The 19,640-nt window shown below is 42.7% G+C and overlaps 5 protein-coding genes across 5 annotated transcripts; 2 read left to right on the top strand and 3 right to left on the bottom strand.

Moving 5' to 3' along the window:
• Nucleotides 1–2,915: 2,915 nt before the first annotated feature.
• Nucleotides 2,916–3,909, bottom strand: Bfra_008808 (uncharacterized protein; the record flags this gene model as incomplete). Its single annotated transcript, XM_037339165.1, has 3 exons — nucleotides 2,916–3,204; nucleotides 3,263–3,559; nucleotides 3,650–3,909. 3 exons carry the CDS (start codon nucleotides 3,907–3,909, stop codon nucleotides 2,916–2,918), a joined length of 846 nt encoding a protein of 281 aa, XP_037190731.1.
• Nucleotides 3,910–5,640: 1,731 nt separating this feature from the next.
• On the top strand, nucleotides 5,641–7,479 carry Bfra_008807 (uncharacterized protein; the record flags this gene model as incomplete). The annotated part of the gene is made up of 3 exons (XM_037339164.1): nucleotides 5,641–6,039; nucleotides 6,205–6,891; nucleotides 7,195–7,479. 3 exons carry the CDS (start codon nucleotides 5,641–5,643, stop codon nucleotides 7,477–7,479), a joined length of 1,371 nt encoding a protein of 456 aa, XP_037190730.1.
• A 1,100-nt stretch (nucleotides 7,480–8,579) lies between these two features.
• Bfra_008806 (putative glucose transporter rco-3 protein) lies at nucleotides 8,580–10,506 on the bottom strand (the record flags this gene model as incomplete). The annotated part of the gene is made up of 5 exons (XM_037339163.1): nucleotides 8,580–9,357; nucleotides 9,435–9,451; nucleotides 9,502–10,000; nucleotides 10,054–10,329; nucleotides 10,391–10,506. 5 exons carry the CDS (start codon nucleotides 10,504–10,506, stop codon nucleotides 8,580–8,582), a joined length of 1,686 nt encoding a protein of 561 aa, XP_037190729.1.
• Nucleotides 10,507–15,380: 4,874 nt separating this feature from the next.
• Nucleotides 15,381–17,565, bottom strand: Bfra_008805 (putative fumarate reductase protein; the record flags this gene model as incomplete). Its single annotated transcript, XM_037339162.1, has 5 exons — nucleotides 15,381–16,929; nucleotides 16,984–17,197; nucleotides 17,248–17,271; nucleotides 17,407–17,475; nucleotides 17,532–17,565. 5 exons carry the CDS (start codon nucleotides 17,563–17,565, stop codon nucleotides 15,381–15,383), a joined length of 1,890 nt encoding a protein of 629 aa, XP_037190728.1.
• A 583-nt stretch (nucleotides 17,566–18,148) lies between these two features.
• Bfra_008804 (putative fas1 domain-containing protein) lies at nucleotides 18,149–19,640 on the top strand (the record flags this gene model as incomplete). Its single annotated transcript, XM_037339161.1, has 3 exons — nucleotides 18,149–18,197; nucleotides 18,915–19,396; nucleotides 19,448–19,640. The coding sequence occupies 3 exons, from the start codon at nucleotides 18,149–18,151 to the stop codon at nucleotides 19,538–19,540; spliced, it is 624 nt and encodes a 207-aa protein (XP_037190727.1). The 3' UTR covers nucleotides 19,541–19,640.

Here is a 19,640-nt window from a genome sequence, read left to right as displayed (position 1 = left end):
ATTGTTATTCGATTATTCAAAACGGAGTTTGTGTGTTTGCGTGCATGCATGCTTGGTTGATGATGTGATGTGATCTGTTGTATTATAATATAATATGATGTATTGTGAGCTTTAGGTGTGGACGACCTACCTACCTACCTACCTACTTTATCCGCGCTGTAACCGTAAAGTAAGAAACATCTTTGACCTATGAAAGAGATCACATATCTCCCAGGACCCTCCGATCCAACACATTTGAGAGCTCGGCGTGAGGTAAGTCTACGATGACAACCACATCGGGATGTTTTGTCTCTTTGCATTCCCCCTTTTACTTGAAGATCTAGTGACATCCTATTTCGTTCATCACGAACCTAATGAATCCTTCCGCTCTGGTTTCGGTTCTAGATGTTTGCGCACTTGCGATTGTACTTGTCTTTCCCGTTTCTCTTTCGTCTTGACTTCCTTTCTTTCCTCTCGACTTTCTCTCTTTCTTCTCGACTTTCTCTCTTTCCTCTCGACTTCCCCCTCCCTCTTCTCCCTATGGTCGAGCTCAAATACATTCATCTCGTCCTCGAAACTTAGGTCACCTAGAACATTATGTTTAAGCCTCCAAGAAGACCGTTGTAAGAAACATCGTCATCGTCATCATCATCATCATCATCATCGTCAAAATCATTATGATCTTTAACTCAAACCCCCCTTTCATTCCCCCAAAGCATTTTCACACGAGTAAATTCTTATTCAACTTCGAATCCAATTCTGTTTATCCATCTCCAGTGTTCTTACTGGTATTGCTCGTATTCCGTATATTGGTTTGTATAATGGTATATATCGATCTTTTCTAAAATATTCATATAGATAATATCGATCTATATATCACTAAAGATATTCAATATTGAAATAATATCGAATATTACTAGAAAAATATGAGAATACGGGAATTCGATTTGGAATGCTCCTTTTTATTTTGAAATAGATGTGGGAATAGGTATTCTAAGAGATATTGATAAATTCCTAATTCACTTTGAGATAGAAAAGAATATTCCAAATCGAATTCCCGTACTGCCATATTTTTCTAGTAATATTCGATATATGAAATATCGATAAAAGTAATATAATCTCTTTTTTTGTATACAAAGTATTATATTAAGGGTTTGATATATGCTATTGTTATACTACTGTATACTAGTACAAACACTGTCCATCTCCCTCGTTCCCTCTTCTCGTTGTATAACCTATTTTTTCACTTTGACCTTCACTTTCTCATCCATCTCTTTTATCGTTCTCACCTCGTCCTCCTTCCGCTGCACTAAATCCTTGAGTTCCCCGCTGTCGGCTCTTTGTCAAACTTCCTCCTTTCCCACACCCCGCCGATTTCTTCCCCATTCCCTAGATCTTCTCATTCATACCTCCCCTGTTTCTCTCTCAAACAAATCCCACATCTTCGACCTGCTATCTCCGTCACTAGGCTCAATCCCGGACTAGATCAATTATACCCATAATCTCAGTCAACCTCACAATCGCAGATACACCCTTGTGCTAACCACAACGATTACCCATTAACCATCAAATCTTCAATCCCTCACAGCATACAATACACTGAACAGAAATACATACCGAGGTACATATACACCCACCCACAATAATACCTCCCTAAATTTATCCCACCCCAATCCATCATATCCACCATCAGCCTGCTCCACCCTACTTTTCTTCCTCCCTTCTCATCGTCTTCCCATCTCACTCCTTAAAATTCTCCACATCACCTAACCATCCCGACAAACCACCAACCAACCCACAATAAAATTTCAAACCACAATTTCTCTTTCTACCCTCCATTCCCCATTCTCCTCATTCTCTTCCTCTACCCCTCCACTTCACCACCCTCTTCACCTTCATCGCCCCTCCCCAATTCCCATCCCTCACATCCTCCTTTTCCTCCCACTCACTCACTCCCTCCTCACCCCTCCATCCCCAAACTCTCCTCTCGCCCTCTCAAAATTCTACACCCACCACCAAACAATCCTCCTCCCAAAGAAATCCATACCTACATACATACCCACCTACCCACCTACCTACCCACCTACCAATCCAACAATACACATTACCACAAAACACAATTAAAGTACCTAGTAGACGTAACCTTATACCCAGGCCATTGTGGTGGTTTAAAATATTTCAGATTCACCCCTCCAGTTGGCTCACCATCCTTAGATAATCGAAATACGTCGAAATATTTCAGATGCGTTGTGTCGATTGGCTCGCTAAACCTTGGTTCCTAAATATTTCGAAATATTTGGGATCCATTGATTACATTGGTCCGTCACAACTCTTAGTCCCAAGTATTTCAAATCCATCAATTGCATTGGTCTGCCATAATCTTTAGTCTGAAATATTTCACATCTAACAGAAACATCTATGTACCTACTAATCGGGTACCTAGGCACCTATTGGAATAATACTTCAATATGTCCTTATGCCATACCTAACCACCATAGTTTCGATCATCCTTCAAATATTCACGATTCAATCACAACCACAGATCACACCCCTCAAAAAATACTACAATAAGATCCCTTGAGTATTGAATGAGAAATCTCATAACCTGCACATTGCAGGATACTACCTATCAAACTACCCAAATGATATAAACATAGAAGGAAAAAACAAGAACCCAGTCTCTCAGTATCTCGTGAACATTAAAACACATCATACAAATTCCTTCTCATTCCCTTGGTATCTCAATCGACGTTCGCTTCTCCGTACCCATTCTTGTCCATGTTTCCTTCTCGCTGGTCCATTTTCTGGCCATCCCAAATCATGAAACAAATTCGTCCCGAAACTGTGGTCTTATTTACCTCTTGACAATCCCAAATAATCACCCCTCCCAATAATAATCAATTCACAAACTCCCTACCCAAGATCCACAACAATATTTACGCAAATCTCGGTGCCGAAGTAGCCCTCAAAGGTAATTGTCTATCCAAAGATTTGAAAGCCAAAGTTCTTGGTGTAAAAGGTTGTTTGGAAGGATCCATACTTTGTTGCATATTCTGCATTTCCCATTGTCTCTCCGAATCCGGGGAATCCGTTGTCTTTACTCTCTTGCCAACTTTGGTAGATGTTTCGATATTATCTTCGAGATCGAGTGCATTGACTGAACGTTCGAGGCGTGAAGGAATTAGAGAATGGATACCGAGAATTGTGTTTGCGAGAAAGATGACCCTATTCATTTGTAAGACATGGATTCACAGTAAATAGAATCAGATAAATAATGACATACATCATAAATACTGTAACAGCAAAAGCCCCCTTTGCCATTTGACAATAATGTTCATTTCCACTAGGTGCAGCATATGAACAGCTCTTTGCAATATACCAAGCCACATTGCTTGGATGATCTGGATCCGTATGATCCGGTCCGGCTTGTCCGTATATACTGACAATCCAACAGACTGTAAGAAGTCCATTTATAATAGTCGAGAGAAGAGGATACCAAATGTGCATAATGAACATGACAACTTTGCAAAGTTGAATGAACATAGTAAGAACCGAGATTCCAATATTGAAATTTTGTAATCTATATTTAAAAAGGACGAAATCAGCTTGGATTATTTTCAAGATACTCCTCTCATCTTAAACATCCTCCGACGAAAGAAATAAAACTCACGTCTGACTCCAAACAAAAGCAATCTTTGGCAACGGACGATAATTCGCATAAGCATATAGAACCTCATCCGGGCTACTGTTAAATCCATTATCATAACCAATTTGCCACATTTTCGTGCGATATAAATCTGGATCTGCGATACCGAACATGACGAGTGCTGCGACGGTTCCCGCGAGTTCGATTACATTAAGCCAGATGATAACCTTGGGAAACTTCCATTTCCGCTTCATGATAGGTGAAGAAAGACATCCGAAAACCATGATGAATGTATTGAAAATCGCGAATTGATCGGGAGATAAGTCGTGAGATTATCGTAATGCGAGAATAATAAGCTGGATCGATAGAGATATTTCGTTCAGTGTTTGCGTAATGACATATGAGTCAATCGCCAGCGATCAAATAATGTAATTATATTATACACCGTCGATATCGAACAGGCATCGAAATATCGAGAAATCAGAACGTCGTCTCTCCAAGTTCCAAGAGGATAGAAATCTTCGTGAACGAGCTTCTGAACGGCTGGGCCATCCATGATTTATTAATACAACGGAAAGGCACATTTTAGATGGTGTACAAGGGAGGAGTGAAGGAGGGGTGGAAAGAATTCAACCTTCCAATGAGAAGTTATCAAGAAGAGCTGATTTAAGCGCTGAGCCTGCATGTCGATGTGAAAGGTTGAGTGAGGTATTGAGGATAGAACCAATGAAAGTGCGGGGATGAAGCTTTTGGGGGGTGAAGAGTAAGAACTAGGGGGAATTAGGAAATGGTAAGAAAACGATATCGATGGCGCTTGGGGATGAGATGATTTGAGTGGTTACGGGTATCAATACCCTGCGTGGATGTGAACTAAATACCCGGAGCTAATTAGAGTGCACGGGCTGGAAATCTTATCTTCGGGGTGATTTATTGAATATCTTGAGACTGATCGAGAGCAATGCCGGATGCACTATAAGGCTCTGGGAAGTAGATATCCGTTTTTGGGTATCTATTTATAATTGGTGCATTTGATGCACATCCGTAGTTCAAGGAAAGGAAAGGAAATAGTGTATGGCGTCTGTAGCCCATCACAGAGTATCTAATAGTCCAAACTACAGTCCAACAACATAAGACTTTGAGTCTCTAAAAGCAGTTAGAAATCTGATAATACTTCAATGTTCCAATCAAATCCAATATCTCAGACAGTTTGATTGTTCTAATTGATTTAGGGATGTGACAGTCTTCATTATTGGCTTGTAGTTCAACTATTGGACACCCTGATCCATCGCTTCGTCCTCATCAATTACTTGAAGAATCGCCATCATGTACCTAGGTAAGCTGACGAATATCCAGCAGAGATATAATCCAGCACTTCCCGAGGTCCGCAGAGAGTACGATCAACTTACAAGTCAACTAAACATCTATCCATACTAGTATACTCACTCTCTGTCTACCTACGCATCTATTCAAATTAGAGCAAGACAAAGGGGGAAGTCCCGGAAACAATCTTTATAGCTGATTTGTATATGCAGACCTACAATGAAGATCCTCTCCTTTTCATATTCCCATCTGCCTCATTTACCTCAAGCCCATATTATCATACGGTAAATATCCCATAAATCCAACACTCTTAACGCTCCATTATCCCTCCAGGTTCTACTCCCATACAATCCGACTATCATTATACAAAATACACTCAAAAATACTCAGACACAACAAGCTCTAGTAAAATCCTCAACCCGGCCCTTTTAAACCAAAGCCACAAAAGTAGACCTCAACATCTTTCATCAAAGATAGGATTCACGATACATGGGCGCGGTCTCTGGTCTCGAGCCCCAACATCCAAACATATGACCGACCGACCGAGATGTTGGTTATTAGTTTGCCCTTCCACATGTACAAATTGTAACAAAAGCCCATTAAATCATCATCCCAACTCTCCAATTTTCTCTTTCCTTCTCTTACACACACAGATACACACAAAAGACAGCAACCCCCCCTCTCCCACAACCCCCATGTCCCCTCCCGAAATCCCCACCTGCACCCTCCACTACACGCAAACCCCGCACCAAAACATTTCCAAGCCCGGCATCCGCACTCCCTGGACCATCTTTCTCCAATCGCCCACTCACTGGTACACGATCGATTTCCACGAGCAAGCGATTCTAGAATCGCGCCTCTCCTCCCACTCCCACTCCATCTCGAAATTCTCCCGACGCAAACTCTACGATTTCCAGCTCCGGGAATTGGATATCGAGCCGGATATATATGAGCGCTGCCCCGATTCGGATAATGGGGAAGCGATGATCAAGAGGGTGAAGGAGTTTGGGATAGTGAGGGAGAGTATTGGGATGAGGAGGTTGTTGAGGGAGTTTGGGGAGAGAGTGAGGAGGGGGGAAATTCCAGTTGACGAGGTATGTTTTCTTTGTTATATGATGTTGGGTGATGTGATATTATGATGATGAAGATGATGATGCTCTGATATCTATAAACTATTCATCTTGTACCGTCCCCTTTTTGAGGATAAAAACTCACAGTTTCCTCACTCACCTACTAACATATACATTCAACAACAATAGTTATTTCTCCCACCCCTCTTCCTCCTCTGGCTCGAGAGTCTCAATCTCAAACCCCCTAAAACCAAGAAATCCAAAACCAAAACCAATTCCAATCCCAATCCCCAACCACAAACCTCAAATCACAAACCTCAAAAACCCCCAGAAACTCCCCCTCAAACCCAAAATCCCAATTTCAAAATCCTTCTCCAAGTCTCCCAGATCCAACCCAGCAACTCCCAAGAATCTTGGATCTGGAAGGAAACCCGCACCTTACTAAAACTAACCAACCACTCCGGCCCCAATAAATCAGGTCTCTACATAATCCCCAATCCCAAACTCTCCTCTTCCTCTTCCCCCCCAAACTTCATCCTCTTCTCCTGGACCCACGGCTCCCTCACCACCATAGACAACACTCTCTACGCCCGTGGCAAATGTCTCACCTTCTCCCCTCCACCCCAGCACTCATCCACTCCTCCCCCAGTCCATCTCCACCCCCTTCCCCAAAATTCCCTAACCCCAAGCCCCCACTTCGCCGCTAGCATCAATCGTTCGCACTTTTCCAAGCACTGGGAAGAATACGAAGTCGACATCAACCAACCCGCCATCCCATGCATATGGTGGGAGAAAAACATCACCATCATGGAAGATGGAGTGTTGTTGCGGGAATATCAGGATTTGTATAAGAGATCGAAGGAGAAAGGTGGTCCGGTAAGTCTTTCTTTCTCCTTTTTGTTCTTTCTCATCTCCATTCTTCCTCATTTCTCTCTACCCTTCCACTCCACATCCCAACTAACACTCCCCACCCCAGCAATTCACCCCCTCCACCTTCCTGGCCCAAATCTTCCACACAATCAATACCAGCATTCCCCCTCCAAAAAGCGAGCCAACAAAAACAACCCCCCAACGAGAATAACGACAACCTCTCCACCATCGACATCTCCGAGCTCTACGAGCGCGGCCGGCAAGATCTCGCGCGATCAAACCGTCACATGTATTGTTTAAAAGCCTTAGCGCTATCCTCCTCCTCCTCCTCCTCCTCCTCCTCCCCCCCTCATCCCCCAAGATCCCAATCCCTGCCCACAAGAACCGAAACCAGAACCAGAACTCTCCGAGAAAACCCCCAAAGCAGCCGTGAAATCCCCAGAGATTCCTCCCAGTCCCAGGGAAGAACTAACCACGAAAGTTCAGAACTCCAATCTCGATCGCAATCCTGCGGGCCTTCCCAATCCCAATCCCGATCCCGATCCACTTCCAATTCCACCACCAAATCCACCACCAAATCCACACGCGAATTAAAAAGAACCCTTTCACATTCCCCCGCCCACTCCCCCTCCTCCCAACCCCTCAACCCCAATAATCGCAGCCACAAACTCCATCCTCCTCGTACTCATTCCGCGCCTCCTCTCCCTCCACCCTCACGATCAAGCACCTCCAGCTCCACCTCCAACCCCACTACCAATCCCAAACAACGCCAAAACTCTCTAGAAAGAAGTGAATCCAAACCCAAACCCAAACCCAAACCCAAATCCAAATCCAAATCCACCCCTACCTCTGAATCTAAACACCCTCGCGATCCTTTAAACGCGCTTCGCAAAACGCGGGATCTATTTAGTGAAATTTCGGCTCCGTATGAGGGCTGATCGAAGAATGGAAAAAGGAGAAAAGTGCATGTGGACGTGGAGGAGAAGCGGAAGGGGATGTGCATGAATGGGGAATTTGTATATCTAGGTATTAATTGTTAATCATTTGTTCTTTTAATAAGAACCCCTAATGTAAGACTTCTTTGTCCGCATCTTGACTGCTCATTCAAATCGACACATACCTAGACACATATAAGCAAGCATTAAAAAGTGAACATCATCACTTTGATTTTTGATATAAAAAAGAATTATCATTTCATACTACACCCACAAGTATCAAATCGTTCTCAATATGCGCACAAAGAACCCCCATCCCATGCTAGACCAACCCATGTCGATCCATTTCAGATAATATCTGATCCGGTTCAGTTAGCCAGCTAGTTCCTATCCGGTATATCATATATATCGCCCGACATCGCTATTGGGCAATATATGCTCATTTGCATTGCATTTGGTATAAACCCCATCCCATCCCCATTCTTGAACATTCCCTAAATTTCGCCTGCGGTAGATACTGTAGACCCATTCGTCCAGAAAGATCCCCAATCGCAATTCCCAACCCAACCCCAAAGGCCAACCATATTTCATGTCCCACCCTGCACCATACGCAATTCATACGCATTCCATACGCAAACCATCCTACCATCCATCCATTCCATTCCATAAAACTCCAACAGCAATAAACTCCGTCGCTTGAAACATAATATAATACTGTACTTAAAATACCCAAAGCCCTGAATAGCTCTCGAAAAGTCATTAATAACTCAAATCCACATCTCCTAATCCCGCAACGATTTTGTCTTCCTCAGACATAGTACCCTCACTTCCTGTTGCACTAGCACTTGTACCTGTTCGTCTCCTCGGTTCTTCTTGATCAGCAAGTTGTAGCTGTAGTTGGATTCCACTTGCAGATACACCTTCATCTCGCATTTCTTGAAAACTCCAACTAGGTTCAAAGTCATTACTATTCCAAGCATGTTCGACTCGTTCATACAACTCATCAATCTGCTCGAGACTGATTTTGCTTGTTTCGTATACCATTCCCCATACGAATGCAAACGCGATTACACAAAAGCAAGCCCAAAGAAAGAATATCTTTGCTTGAAGATTTGCGTAACCAGGTCCGCTGCTAGTCATATATGGAACGCTATAAGCGATGGCGAAATTGAGAAGCCAATTCGAAGCGGTGGAGATCGACATGGACTTGGCTCGAACCTTCAATGGGAAGATTTCTGATGTGACGACCCAAACGACTGGTCCCCAAGATAAAGCAAAAAAGAAGATGAATAGGCAAACGAACACAATAATAACTAGATTCACTGCTCTCGCTTCTTCGTGTGCTGCAGTTCCAACCGATGCAATCAAGAAATGACAAACTGCCATTCCTGCTGCACCTAGCATAAGAAGACGACGACGACCCAACGATTCGACTAGAAACATTCCCGGAATGGTTGAGACAGTATTGACTATGTTTGAAATAAGTTGAATTACGTAAGGTGACGAAATTCCGACATTCTTGAAGAAAGTCGTACCACTAGAATGGCTAGTCAGTCACTGCATATTTCAAAGAGAGCATGCGATACCACAAAGAGTAACGTTAATAATACTCACTAGTAGAAGATGAAGTTCTGTTCAGTTTATTAGTGATTTGATTCATCATTGAAAGGGAAGTACTTACACATCCAGTCAACTGCTGAAGCATTTGTAGTACGCAACCGGTTAGAAGTCGACGACCTAGATGCGGCGAACCGAGGAAGATATCTTTATATGATGAAGAACCTAGACTCAACTCATATTCATGGTTCGCTTCAATTTCCGCCAATTCTTCTATCAAAGCAGGATGCGTTATGTCAAGGCGACGAAGGCGACTTAAAGATGAAGCGGCTGCCTGATGTTGACCACGTTTGATGAGATATCGAGGTGTTTCGGGTAGTAAAGCAAGGCCAAGGAAGAGAATGCCTGCCCAAACGAATTGTATTGCAAGAGGAATTCGAAAGGCTCTTGGCCCATCAATACTTTGGGTAAATATGTTGACGACGGCGGCGAGAAGAAGTCCACAAGTGATGGCGAGTTGATATGTGCATACAAGAGTTCCGCGAATCCATTTCGGTGACATTTCTGATTGATACAAAGGAACGAGAACAGATATAATTCCAACGCCTAGGCCTGCAAAGAATCTATAGAATTGTCAGTCTTCTTTGTATACTAGACTCGAAACAATGCAATATACCGTCCAGCTATAAGCATCGGAATCTGCATTGCAGCCGTCTGAAGTGCCACCCCAATGCAAAATATACCGACAGAAATGATGAGAGATATCCGTCGACCAATTTGATCACCCATGGGCGCCGCAAGTAATGCTCCGAAGAATGTTCCGGCGCTCAAGATCGCAACGATTTGGGCGGATTGACTAGGCGATATGGATAATTCTTTGTCGGAAGGATCAAGGTAGCCAGTTGAGAATTGTTCGCGAAAGGCACGCATTGCCACTACTCCAGATATTGTACTTGAATCCCGTATGTCAGCTTTCATCGAGTCTTGAATTGTTTCCCGCGCCAGTTACTCACCCAGTATCATAACCAAATAAGAGACCTCCTGTCGCGACGAACAAACCTATCATGATAGCCGGCGCCGATGAGCCGGCAACATTATCGGGCTTGTGCCAGGTCATGGCTATTACCATGGTGCAATAGAATTGGTCGTCAGGTTGGCGTGGCGAATTAATGGACGTTGGAGGAAGTGAGGATGGGTTTGATGTAAGTCGAGATCGTTAATGATCACCGGATTTTCGTGGATAGAAATTGGCATGCCCATTGGACGATGAATAATCTCCTGCAAATAGCAAAGCTGAGAAGCATTCCCTTGACCAGTATAATTCAGCACGTGGTTGAGAGATGGAGGAGAGTAATTGAGAGGCAGCGCACGCACGAGATGGAGGGCGGTGGTATGAAAGGCGAATGGGTTGGGTCGGGTCGGGGTCGTCTCTAAAAGACTGGTGACAATGAATGAAGATGGATGTTCGACCTAGAATTTAGGGTGTGGGGAAAAGGGATTTGTCTTTTTCTTGGGGAAGTTATGGAAGGAATCGAATGACAAGAAAGACTGGGATTATGATTTGGATTTGGAGAGAGTGAACGGGGGGAGGGGGGAAGAAATGAGTGTGACCCCAGCCCAGCCTTTTACGGAAAGAAAGAGCGCTTTTAGCTCTTTTTTTCGAGATGGATGGGAGAGCTGAATGAAGTGTGATAGGTGGGTGGTGGTGGGTGGTGGTAGGTGATGCATGTACAGAGTGAGTAGGTAGTGAGGCAGTCACTAATAATGGCAAGTGCAAAAGAGTTTCTAAGTGTGTGCCACCCTAGAAAGAAATGGGTTACTCTCTTTGATTTTTTCCGTGTTTATTTTTCACCTGTCACAATCCAGGCTTCAAAGGGTGAGGATTTGAGTTCTGGTGTAATCTATGTATGTATCAATGTGGCGCAGCATTTCAAATCAAAGTTGAGGTGGAATTGGAATTGGAATTGGAATTGGAATTGGAATTGGAATTGGAATTGGAATTGGAATTGGAATTGGAATGGGCATCAGAGCCACAAGTCAAAGATTAAAGTTACAAGGTCGCCTTCAGAAGAGTGAAGGGTGGAAATTGAGAGTGTGATGAGAGTGTGATGAGAGTGTTGTGAGTGAAGGTTTGATGAGAAAAGTAAGAAAATTCAAAAAAGAAGAAATGAAACTGATCCTAATACCGATGCGAATGCTGACACTGACACTGACACTGACATTGATAGACATCTAGATAGTGATAGTGATAATGATAGTGATAATGATAGTGATAATGATAGTGATAATGATAGTGATAATGGTAGCCTTAGTGATAGCCTAGATTGCTACGAAATTGATGTGGAACATCTCTGTCGCATAAAGTGAATGAAGTTTACTTCCCACTAGGCAGTACTATCAAAAGGATTAAAATGGTAATGCAACCGTTATTATTGGTACGATCGATTTACCTATCTGTTTACCTGATGTTTACCTGATGTTTACCTGATGTTTATCTATTCAAAAGTTAATGACCTTCGATACAATACAATAAATATAATACCTACCACTGATAAATTCCTCACTCTCAAGGAAGGTCGGGACTCGGAATAGCAAGGTTCACCAAGTGTCTACCTCCCTAGTGTATTCGATATGAAAAAGCTTGTTGTTTCATTTCCCCTCATAAATCATTCATCCCTCCTTTATCAAATAGTCAATTATAATATCTCGGCATGCTACATACATACATATATACTCCTCTCCTCTCCTCTCTACCAAAAGAGAAAAACTCACTATACAATCACTCACTCATATTCTGATCACAACATTCGTCACAACTCCGCCAATGTATCAATTTCATCAGGGCTGATTTCCTAGGCTTTGATGAATGGTGTAACTCATGTCATCCATCTCGTCCCCTCTTGTTTCATTTCTCGGTCACCGATTTTCATTTTCTTTCTCTCTCATTGGTTTCTCGGATCCGGTGACTGCGGTATGTCTGGTGTTGATATTTCCAAGTTTACTTAATCATACTCCATAGAAGAGAAGTAAGAAATTATATTCTAGATATGTAAGAAGCATATATGTATACCACGGTATTAATTATATAGCTATGCTTATCACGAAACTCACTTTGATCTTTTCTCCAGCGTTGTTTCTCAGGTATTAAAGTGACCAAGGTAACAAGGTTGAAAATATCTAATTTTGAACTTTTTACATGGTTGTATGATGGGTGACCTAGTAACACTTTTCATGCGGCTCAAGAGTCATCTACTTAGCATGTACCAGGTATGTATCTACTGATATCTCAATTCCCTATCACTTCGTCTATCTCACCTCACCTCCCTATATGAACAAACCATCAATCATACAACCATATCGTCATATCATTTCCAGAGCTTCGTCGATATTTCACGAGAGAGAGAAGATACACCCATCCACTCACCCTCAAATCTCTTATCCAAGTAACACACATCCATACCCACCCACCAAACACAAATCCATCAGCTCAGCCCAATCACCATACATCAGAACACCAAGACCACACCCACACCACTCACAAATTCCATGTTAAATCCAGAAATAGCGTGTGTATACCTAGTACGTATATATGTATGTAGTAAGACGGCTTTCTACTCTTCTCTGCGTGCGTTACACACAAAATCTCAAGATAGATAGGTATGTACTAGGGAGATAGATATGTAGACAGGCAAAGTTGTCAACTCCCATCCCATTGCTTTCCCAGCTTTCAAACTTGGCGTGGATAGATGTCTTGATACGGTGATGTATGAATGGATAGATGCATACCTAGTCCACACATGCATGCACCTACGAAAGCTGTAGTGTAACTTGAGGTATGGAAACAACTTTTATGGGGATTTTGATGGGGATTTTCATCTCTCGAATGTTTGCTTGGGATATATGGGATGTTTTCATGAGCTCTTGTAATATGATGACCGCTCTCTCTTAAATGAAATTAAAAAGTCTATTGTTGCGATGGTGGTGAGAATCCTGGGTATCTACCGGTGCCGGTGGGCTTGGTTGATATCGACTTTTTTGGCTTTACTTCACTTGTTGCTGCATATACTCTAAAATCGAAGCATATCAATAAATTCTCACACTACCGACTTGTTCTAGTATTGAAATGAGCTTGGCGTTGTAATCTACTTGCTTTGGGCCCTTTGGCATCTTGAAGACTTCTCAGAAAGCAGATATATATATGCCGAGTATCTATTGTGACCATCTCCATTCTGTATTTCCACCATCCACTACCCATAGCATCGATTGCACAGAACAAATCAAAAGTATAATTCCTACCCATCCATATCTATCTCCATCACTCTCGCCTCACCCACCTCACCCACCTCCAAACATCCCAATCGCACTCCTTCCCAACCTTCTGGATCTCATTACCCCTCTCAACACCACCAACATCAATACCAACACCACCTGCAAACTCCCATATCCCATCACATACCCCGACAACATTCTCTTTCTCTCTCATGCACTATGCATCACACCGTAAAACACGCAACGCATATCAACAAAAAGTGAAAATGCACTCAACTCACCGTCACAAGCGACAAATACAGAAAGCTAAAAGCCATTCAAACAATCCAAACCACTCAAACTTCATACATGATAGGAGAACAATGTAAAGTCTACGCATCTCCTCTCTTTACATCATATCAGCTCTCCACACCTACTCATTTTCACTCCTCACTATCCACTTTCTACTTCCCAAGTATTACCAGCTAGCAATCATCTCCATCTTCTGTAGTCTAGACTTCTATCCCCATCTCAGAAGCATGGTGCACACAATCGATCTTTCAACTACATCTGACTCATATCCATACCCACACCCCAATATCCCTACCTCGTAACCCATCTCTTTGGAATGGAGATATAAAAATCCATCCACACAACTCACTTGCTATTTTGCACTTCTCCATCAAATCACACCACACCACATCACAGCAGATCAGATCAGATCAGATCGCATCACATTCCCAAACTCCAAATCAACTGATAATTCCACCGCTATTACCATCTGTTCACCAGACGTATAAACACCATCACCATCACCATCACCATCACATATATAAAAATCAATCTATTCCGCTCCAATCTCTATCCCAACTCATTAATTCCCACCTATCCATCCCTCCCCATTCCCATTCCCATTCCCACCCCAAAAGAATCCACCATATCCACTCAATCATAAAACCGATCAAGTAACCTTCCTCTCCCTTCCATACCCATCCATTAAAACCCCCCTCCCCAACTCTCTTCCAAATTCCCAAATCCCCAAATCTCCAATCTCCAATCCCCATCTCCAAAATCGCAGAGTACATAACCCGGGGTGCATATCTCCACAATCCACACACCAATCCACTCACCAATCCACTCACCAATTCCAACCACCAATTCCCCCACAACCCAACACGCCCCAGTTTCATCCACAATCCCTCATTCTCCTTCCCCATACACATCCCCCAATCCCCATCCATACTCTACTCTACTCTACACTCCATACCCTAACCCACTTTCTCCTTTCCACTTCCCACTTCCAACCCCTTACCTCTAGCTAATCGGTCCTTTAGACCTTCCTTACCTACTTAGTAATTAACACATGATTAGCATGTGTTCACACATTCAAGTGGATCTATCCTCGTCTTTCGTTATAAATGCAAATGATTTGATTGGGATGAAACCTACTGATTTCTTGACGGTCAATCGAGAGTGGATTGAGTATTAACGTCACGAGTTGACTGGGAGCAAGCAATTACAGGAGTACAATATGCAAAATTCAACTTGAATGTAAACTCTCCAGTTAAATTAGAAGTATCATCTCATCTCATCTTGTCTTTATATCAATACAATACAATTTCTTAAACGAGAATAATGATCCATCCCATCGTCAAGCCAAAACCTAAGCCGAAAACCCATATCTCCATTCACCGTAATACATCCCATAATAAGTCATTTTCTCAAGTCTCAAGTCTCAACCCTCTGCAACTGAACTCATAGTTCCAAAGTAGGTGTGACACCCTTAACTCTTCCAATAACCTGACTAGCAGCATACTTTGGAATGACCTCATCATCATGAAGCATCTCAAATTCCTCAGTAGCATCTCTACCCATGAAGTTCATAAGAGCTTGTGGTCCACCTGGATGTTCGTCTAACCAATCCGATACATCCATAACGACACCCTTAACCACAACCCATAAATCTTCTTTCTTGTTGTGTTTAGCTACTTCCTCCATTGTGAATTCCTTTTCTGGAATTTTGAACTCGGATGGTTTAGTTGGCTTGCTAACTTTCCCTGGATCAGATGAGTCTGCTCCATTCTTCATGACTGGACCAGCTGATGTTTGGGATTGTTGAGCTACTTTGTCGCCACTACCAGAAGATTGGCTATCCCATTCAACGGAGATCTTGCCAGGTTGCGATGGATCAATGTGAAGGGAAATTTGACCAAGACGTGATGCAGGACCAAGATTACCCTTGAGAGCATTTTGGAAAAGGTAATTGCTAGCAGAATCACCTGCGACACGTCCGTAGACAACACAGCCAAGTAAAGATGATCCACCAAGGCGATTGGCACCATGAACACCTCCTGCCAATTCACCACAGGCATAGAGACCTTCAAATGGCTTACCTTCTTGGTTAAGAATTTGCGCATCTGCGTTAATCTCGATACCACCCATGGTGAAATGAAGAACAGGCTCCATGACAGCAACGTGGAAGTCATCATCGATATCAACTGGTCCATTGTGGAAAAACTTCTTGCCGTATGGATCCTTCTCTTTACCTTCGGCAATTTTGTTGTATTTCTTGAAGGTTCCTTGAAGATGATCTGGTGTACAACCAATCTCCTTTGCCAATTCCTTACCAGTCATCTTCTTCATGAGACCACGGCCAGAGTAATGACGTGTGTGGAAGTCAAGAACATTTGATGCCTTGGAGTTGAGAATGAGACGAACTGGGAATTTTCCCTTGTCCTTTTCTTTCCACATCTCACCGGAGACGTAATCTCTGTGACCAAGTTCGTCACAGAAACGATCACCATCACCATTCAATAGAAGACCTCCCTCTCCGCGAAGAGCCTCAGCGGCCAAGAACTTCCACTTAGATCCCGGATCCTTAGGGTCAACAAGACCTGTTGGATGTACCTGAACTTTATCCATATCGATTCCATTACCACCAATGGCCATGACCATCTTTTGACCATCACCAGTAGCGTGGACACCGTTGGTAGATGCCAAGTCATATGTATCAGGTCTGTGTTTCTTGAGTAGAGATGTTTCTGTGAAATCTGCTGCGTATCCACCAGTAGCCAAAACGACTGGTCCTTCAACAAATGAAGGTTCTCCGCCGAATTCGTAGTTGACACCGCTAATCTTGTTTCCTTCCTTTTTTAGTCCTGTAACTCGTGCCTTCTTGATGATTTGTACACGTTCGGGTTCTGCTTCAGCGAGCTCCTCTAGCCTTTGCATTAAAGCATATGTAATGGCCATACCAGGGAATTTCGCATCGTGTCCACGGTGAGTTCTTGGATGTGAGTGACCACTGAGTTAATTAGTAAATGTTTGAACAGTTAATGTCCATATAGTCTTTGCTTACCCTAGTCGCGATACGAGAGTCAAATCTAATCCGAATACATCTTGAAGCCATTCAACAGCGGCAGCAGACTTGTATGTCAAGACCTTGATCAAATCCGGCCTTGCCTTATCTCTTGCCGATTTCAGTGTGTCATCGTAGAATTGCTTTACACTGTCTTGAATCTTTTGGTCGACTTGAGTTCGAGTAAGTGCTCCATTGATACCGGAAGTAGCCTCTATTTATACATTAGCAAATCATTTGCGAATCAAGAATTGTTTTACTCACTTGTCGAGTTTCCACCAAAGAAGGCTATATGTAGCAGTCAGCATGTGTTTGATGGTCAATACAAGAAAGAGTGGCGCAAAGCGTGTCTCGGCAATTCAGACCGATCTTTGGTCGAAAGTAATGTGAAGTGTATTAAACACTATCGCGAGTTCAACTTACCTTGTTTATCTAGAACAACGACGTTGCCACCAGCCAGGTAAATGGTATGTGCAGCACTCAAGCCAGATACTACAGTCAATATTAGCTTCAATACACTTTCAAAGGACAAAGATAATCAAACATACGACCACCGCCAACGACAATTACTCTAGGTGCCATTTTAATTAGAATTGTATGTAGAGAAGATGATGAGAGGGTAACAAATATCTTGAGAAAGAAAGTTTAGAGGATAAATAATAGAAAGAATCTTGGAGAATGGGTTGTTGGGGGTTTTGTGTTAAATGTAATAGCGCTCTCGTCTCTCCGCTGGAATGGGTGCCGAGGCATTACGGGTCCAAATTTTAGCTTGAAGCTAAGGTGCTAAGCAAGAAAAATAAGTTTCTGATTCGCTCAAGCTCACTCGAATGTTTATGTCAGCATACGGAACTGGGGAAAATTTATGGGGTTTGAACGGTCAAAATTTCCGGAAACGATGTTGATACAATAATTTGATGGGGTTCAATATAGTTTGAACTTGAAGTTGTCTAATGTAAAGTCCGCAGTCAAAAATGAAAACAGCAACATTATTTTATGAAGTTTAGATAAACATGTTCGTTCTCATAACGTTGGTGACACTCGGATACTCAGACATTGTTTGAAATCGGCCTGTAACCATATCACGAGTCAGAATTACAATAATACAAAGAGAAGAGGCGGGTATCGAGCATGTGAAAGCCGGTAGGAGCTAAGCCCCACAAAATCAATGCTAAGGTTACTCCAGGTTTTCAATGCATCAGATGATTTGATCTCAGGTCACTCTATTCCTTTCAGCAGGAATATCGATAAAATATGATCGAAAGGGTCACTAACATGTGAAAGAGGTTGGATGGTGCTAGGTTTGAGGATACCCGAGTAGTTGACTGAGCCGAGTACGTACATTCAGTATAAAAGGGGGACAGTCAAAGAGGTGCAGGTTGTTATTTACTTTACTTGACAGTTCCAACTCAATCGATGTAGATATGCGTACCCGTACTTGGTATTAACCATACGCAAAGCTAATCGTAACTTCTATAAGATCGTCTCAGTGGCACCATATGCTTCAGATATTCCATTCAAATCTATCTAGGCGAGTTAGGCTATTTTGTAGAAACTCGGTGTGGTCTGGACATTTTTACCCCCCCAACTTCCTGGAGTTTCAGAGTACTGAGGCCTTACTTTCAAAGTTACTTTATAGACTACCTAGACTTTACTGGCTCTTGTGAACTCCGACGATACAAATTGATAGGAGTAGCTATAATAATATTCCTCTGCTGCCGTGTGATACTGGTTGGAATCGAAGAAAGGTACCTGATCACGTGTTTAATCTGCTAGTTGATGTGGGCTGATGAAGCGGGCGGAGACAATCTATCTTAATTCGTCATCCCGCATTTCGATATCAAGATATCAAGATTTGGGTAAAATAACGAAACCCATCATTAACAATAATAATAAGATGAAATACACGTCCTCAATATTATTTCTTCTGACAGTATTCTTTGCTGCTACGATTTCAGGTAAAGATATTCAAAGACCTCTGTCAGACAACAATCTTGGTCCCGCGATGCCTCCTAAATCAGAACCGTCTTCTGATCCCATCGGGGGAGGTGATACAATTATTCTATCAGATGTTCTAGGCAGGGATCGAAGCATCAATATATTCGCAGGATTTACAAGAGATATAGCGCCTATAAGTCAGCGATTTGCTGATAGTGGTCAAAATACAACTATTCTTGCCCCAGTCAACAGTTGTATCATGGCTCTGCCTCGAAAGCCATGGGAAGACCCAGAAGATTATGATAAGCTTGGAGCCAATGCATATGAGGGTGAAGATGGAGAAGAGAGGGCCCATAAGAATCTGCGGAGATTTGTGGAAGCTCACATCGTTCCTGCGAGTCCATGGAAGGAAGGGGAGAAAATAAAGACTTTAGTTGGAGATGAGGTCTGGTGGGAGAATAAAGACGGAGTGAAACGAGTGAGTTTGATTGTGAAATATGTTGTCTATACTTGCTGACCTCTTTCGTAGTTGCAACCTGGAAATATTGAGGTCTCAAGCATGGCAGGTGATGTTCACAACGGGCAAGTCTGGATATTGAAGAATGTGAGAAACTATGCATAGAAACTGCTTGTACATTAATTGCAGAGATTTGCGTTACTTGGAGTTGGGAATTCAAAGTGTTAGTGAATTCGACCTGGTGGCCTGGACACATATATAGGGG

Source organism: Botrytis fragariae, assembly GCF_013461495.1.
Source record: "Botrytis fragariae strain BVB16 chromosome Unknown tig00000101, whole genome shotgun sequence".
Classification (NCBI taxonomy): Eukaryota; Fungi; Ascomycota; class Leotiomycetes; order Helotiales; family Sclerotiniaceae; genus Botrytis; species Botrytis fragariae.
Note: the sequence above shows the minus strand (reverse complement) of the source record. Positions and strands in the feature narration are given on the sequence as shown.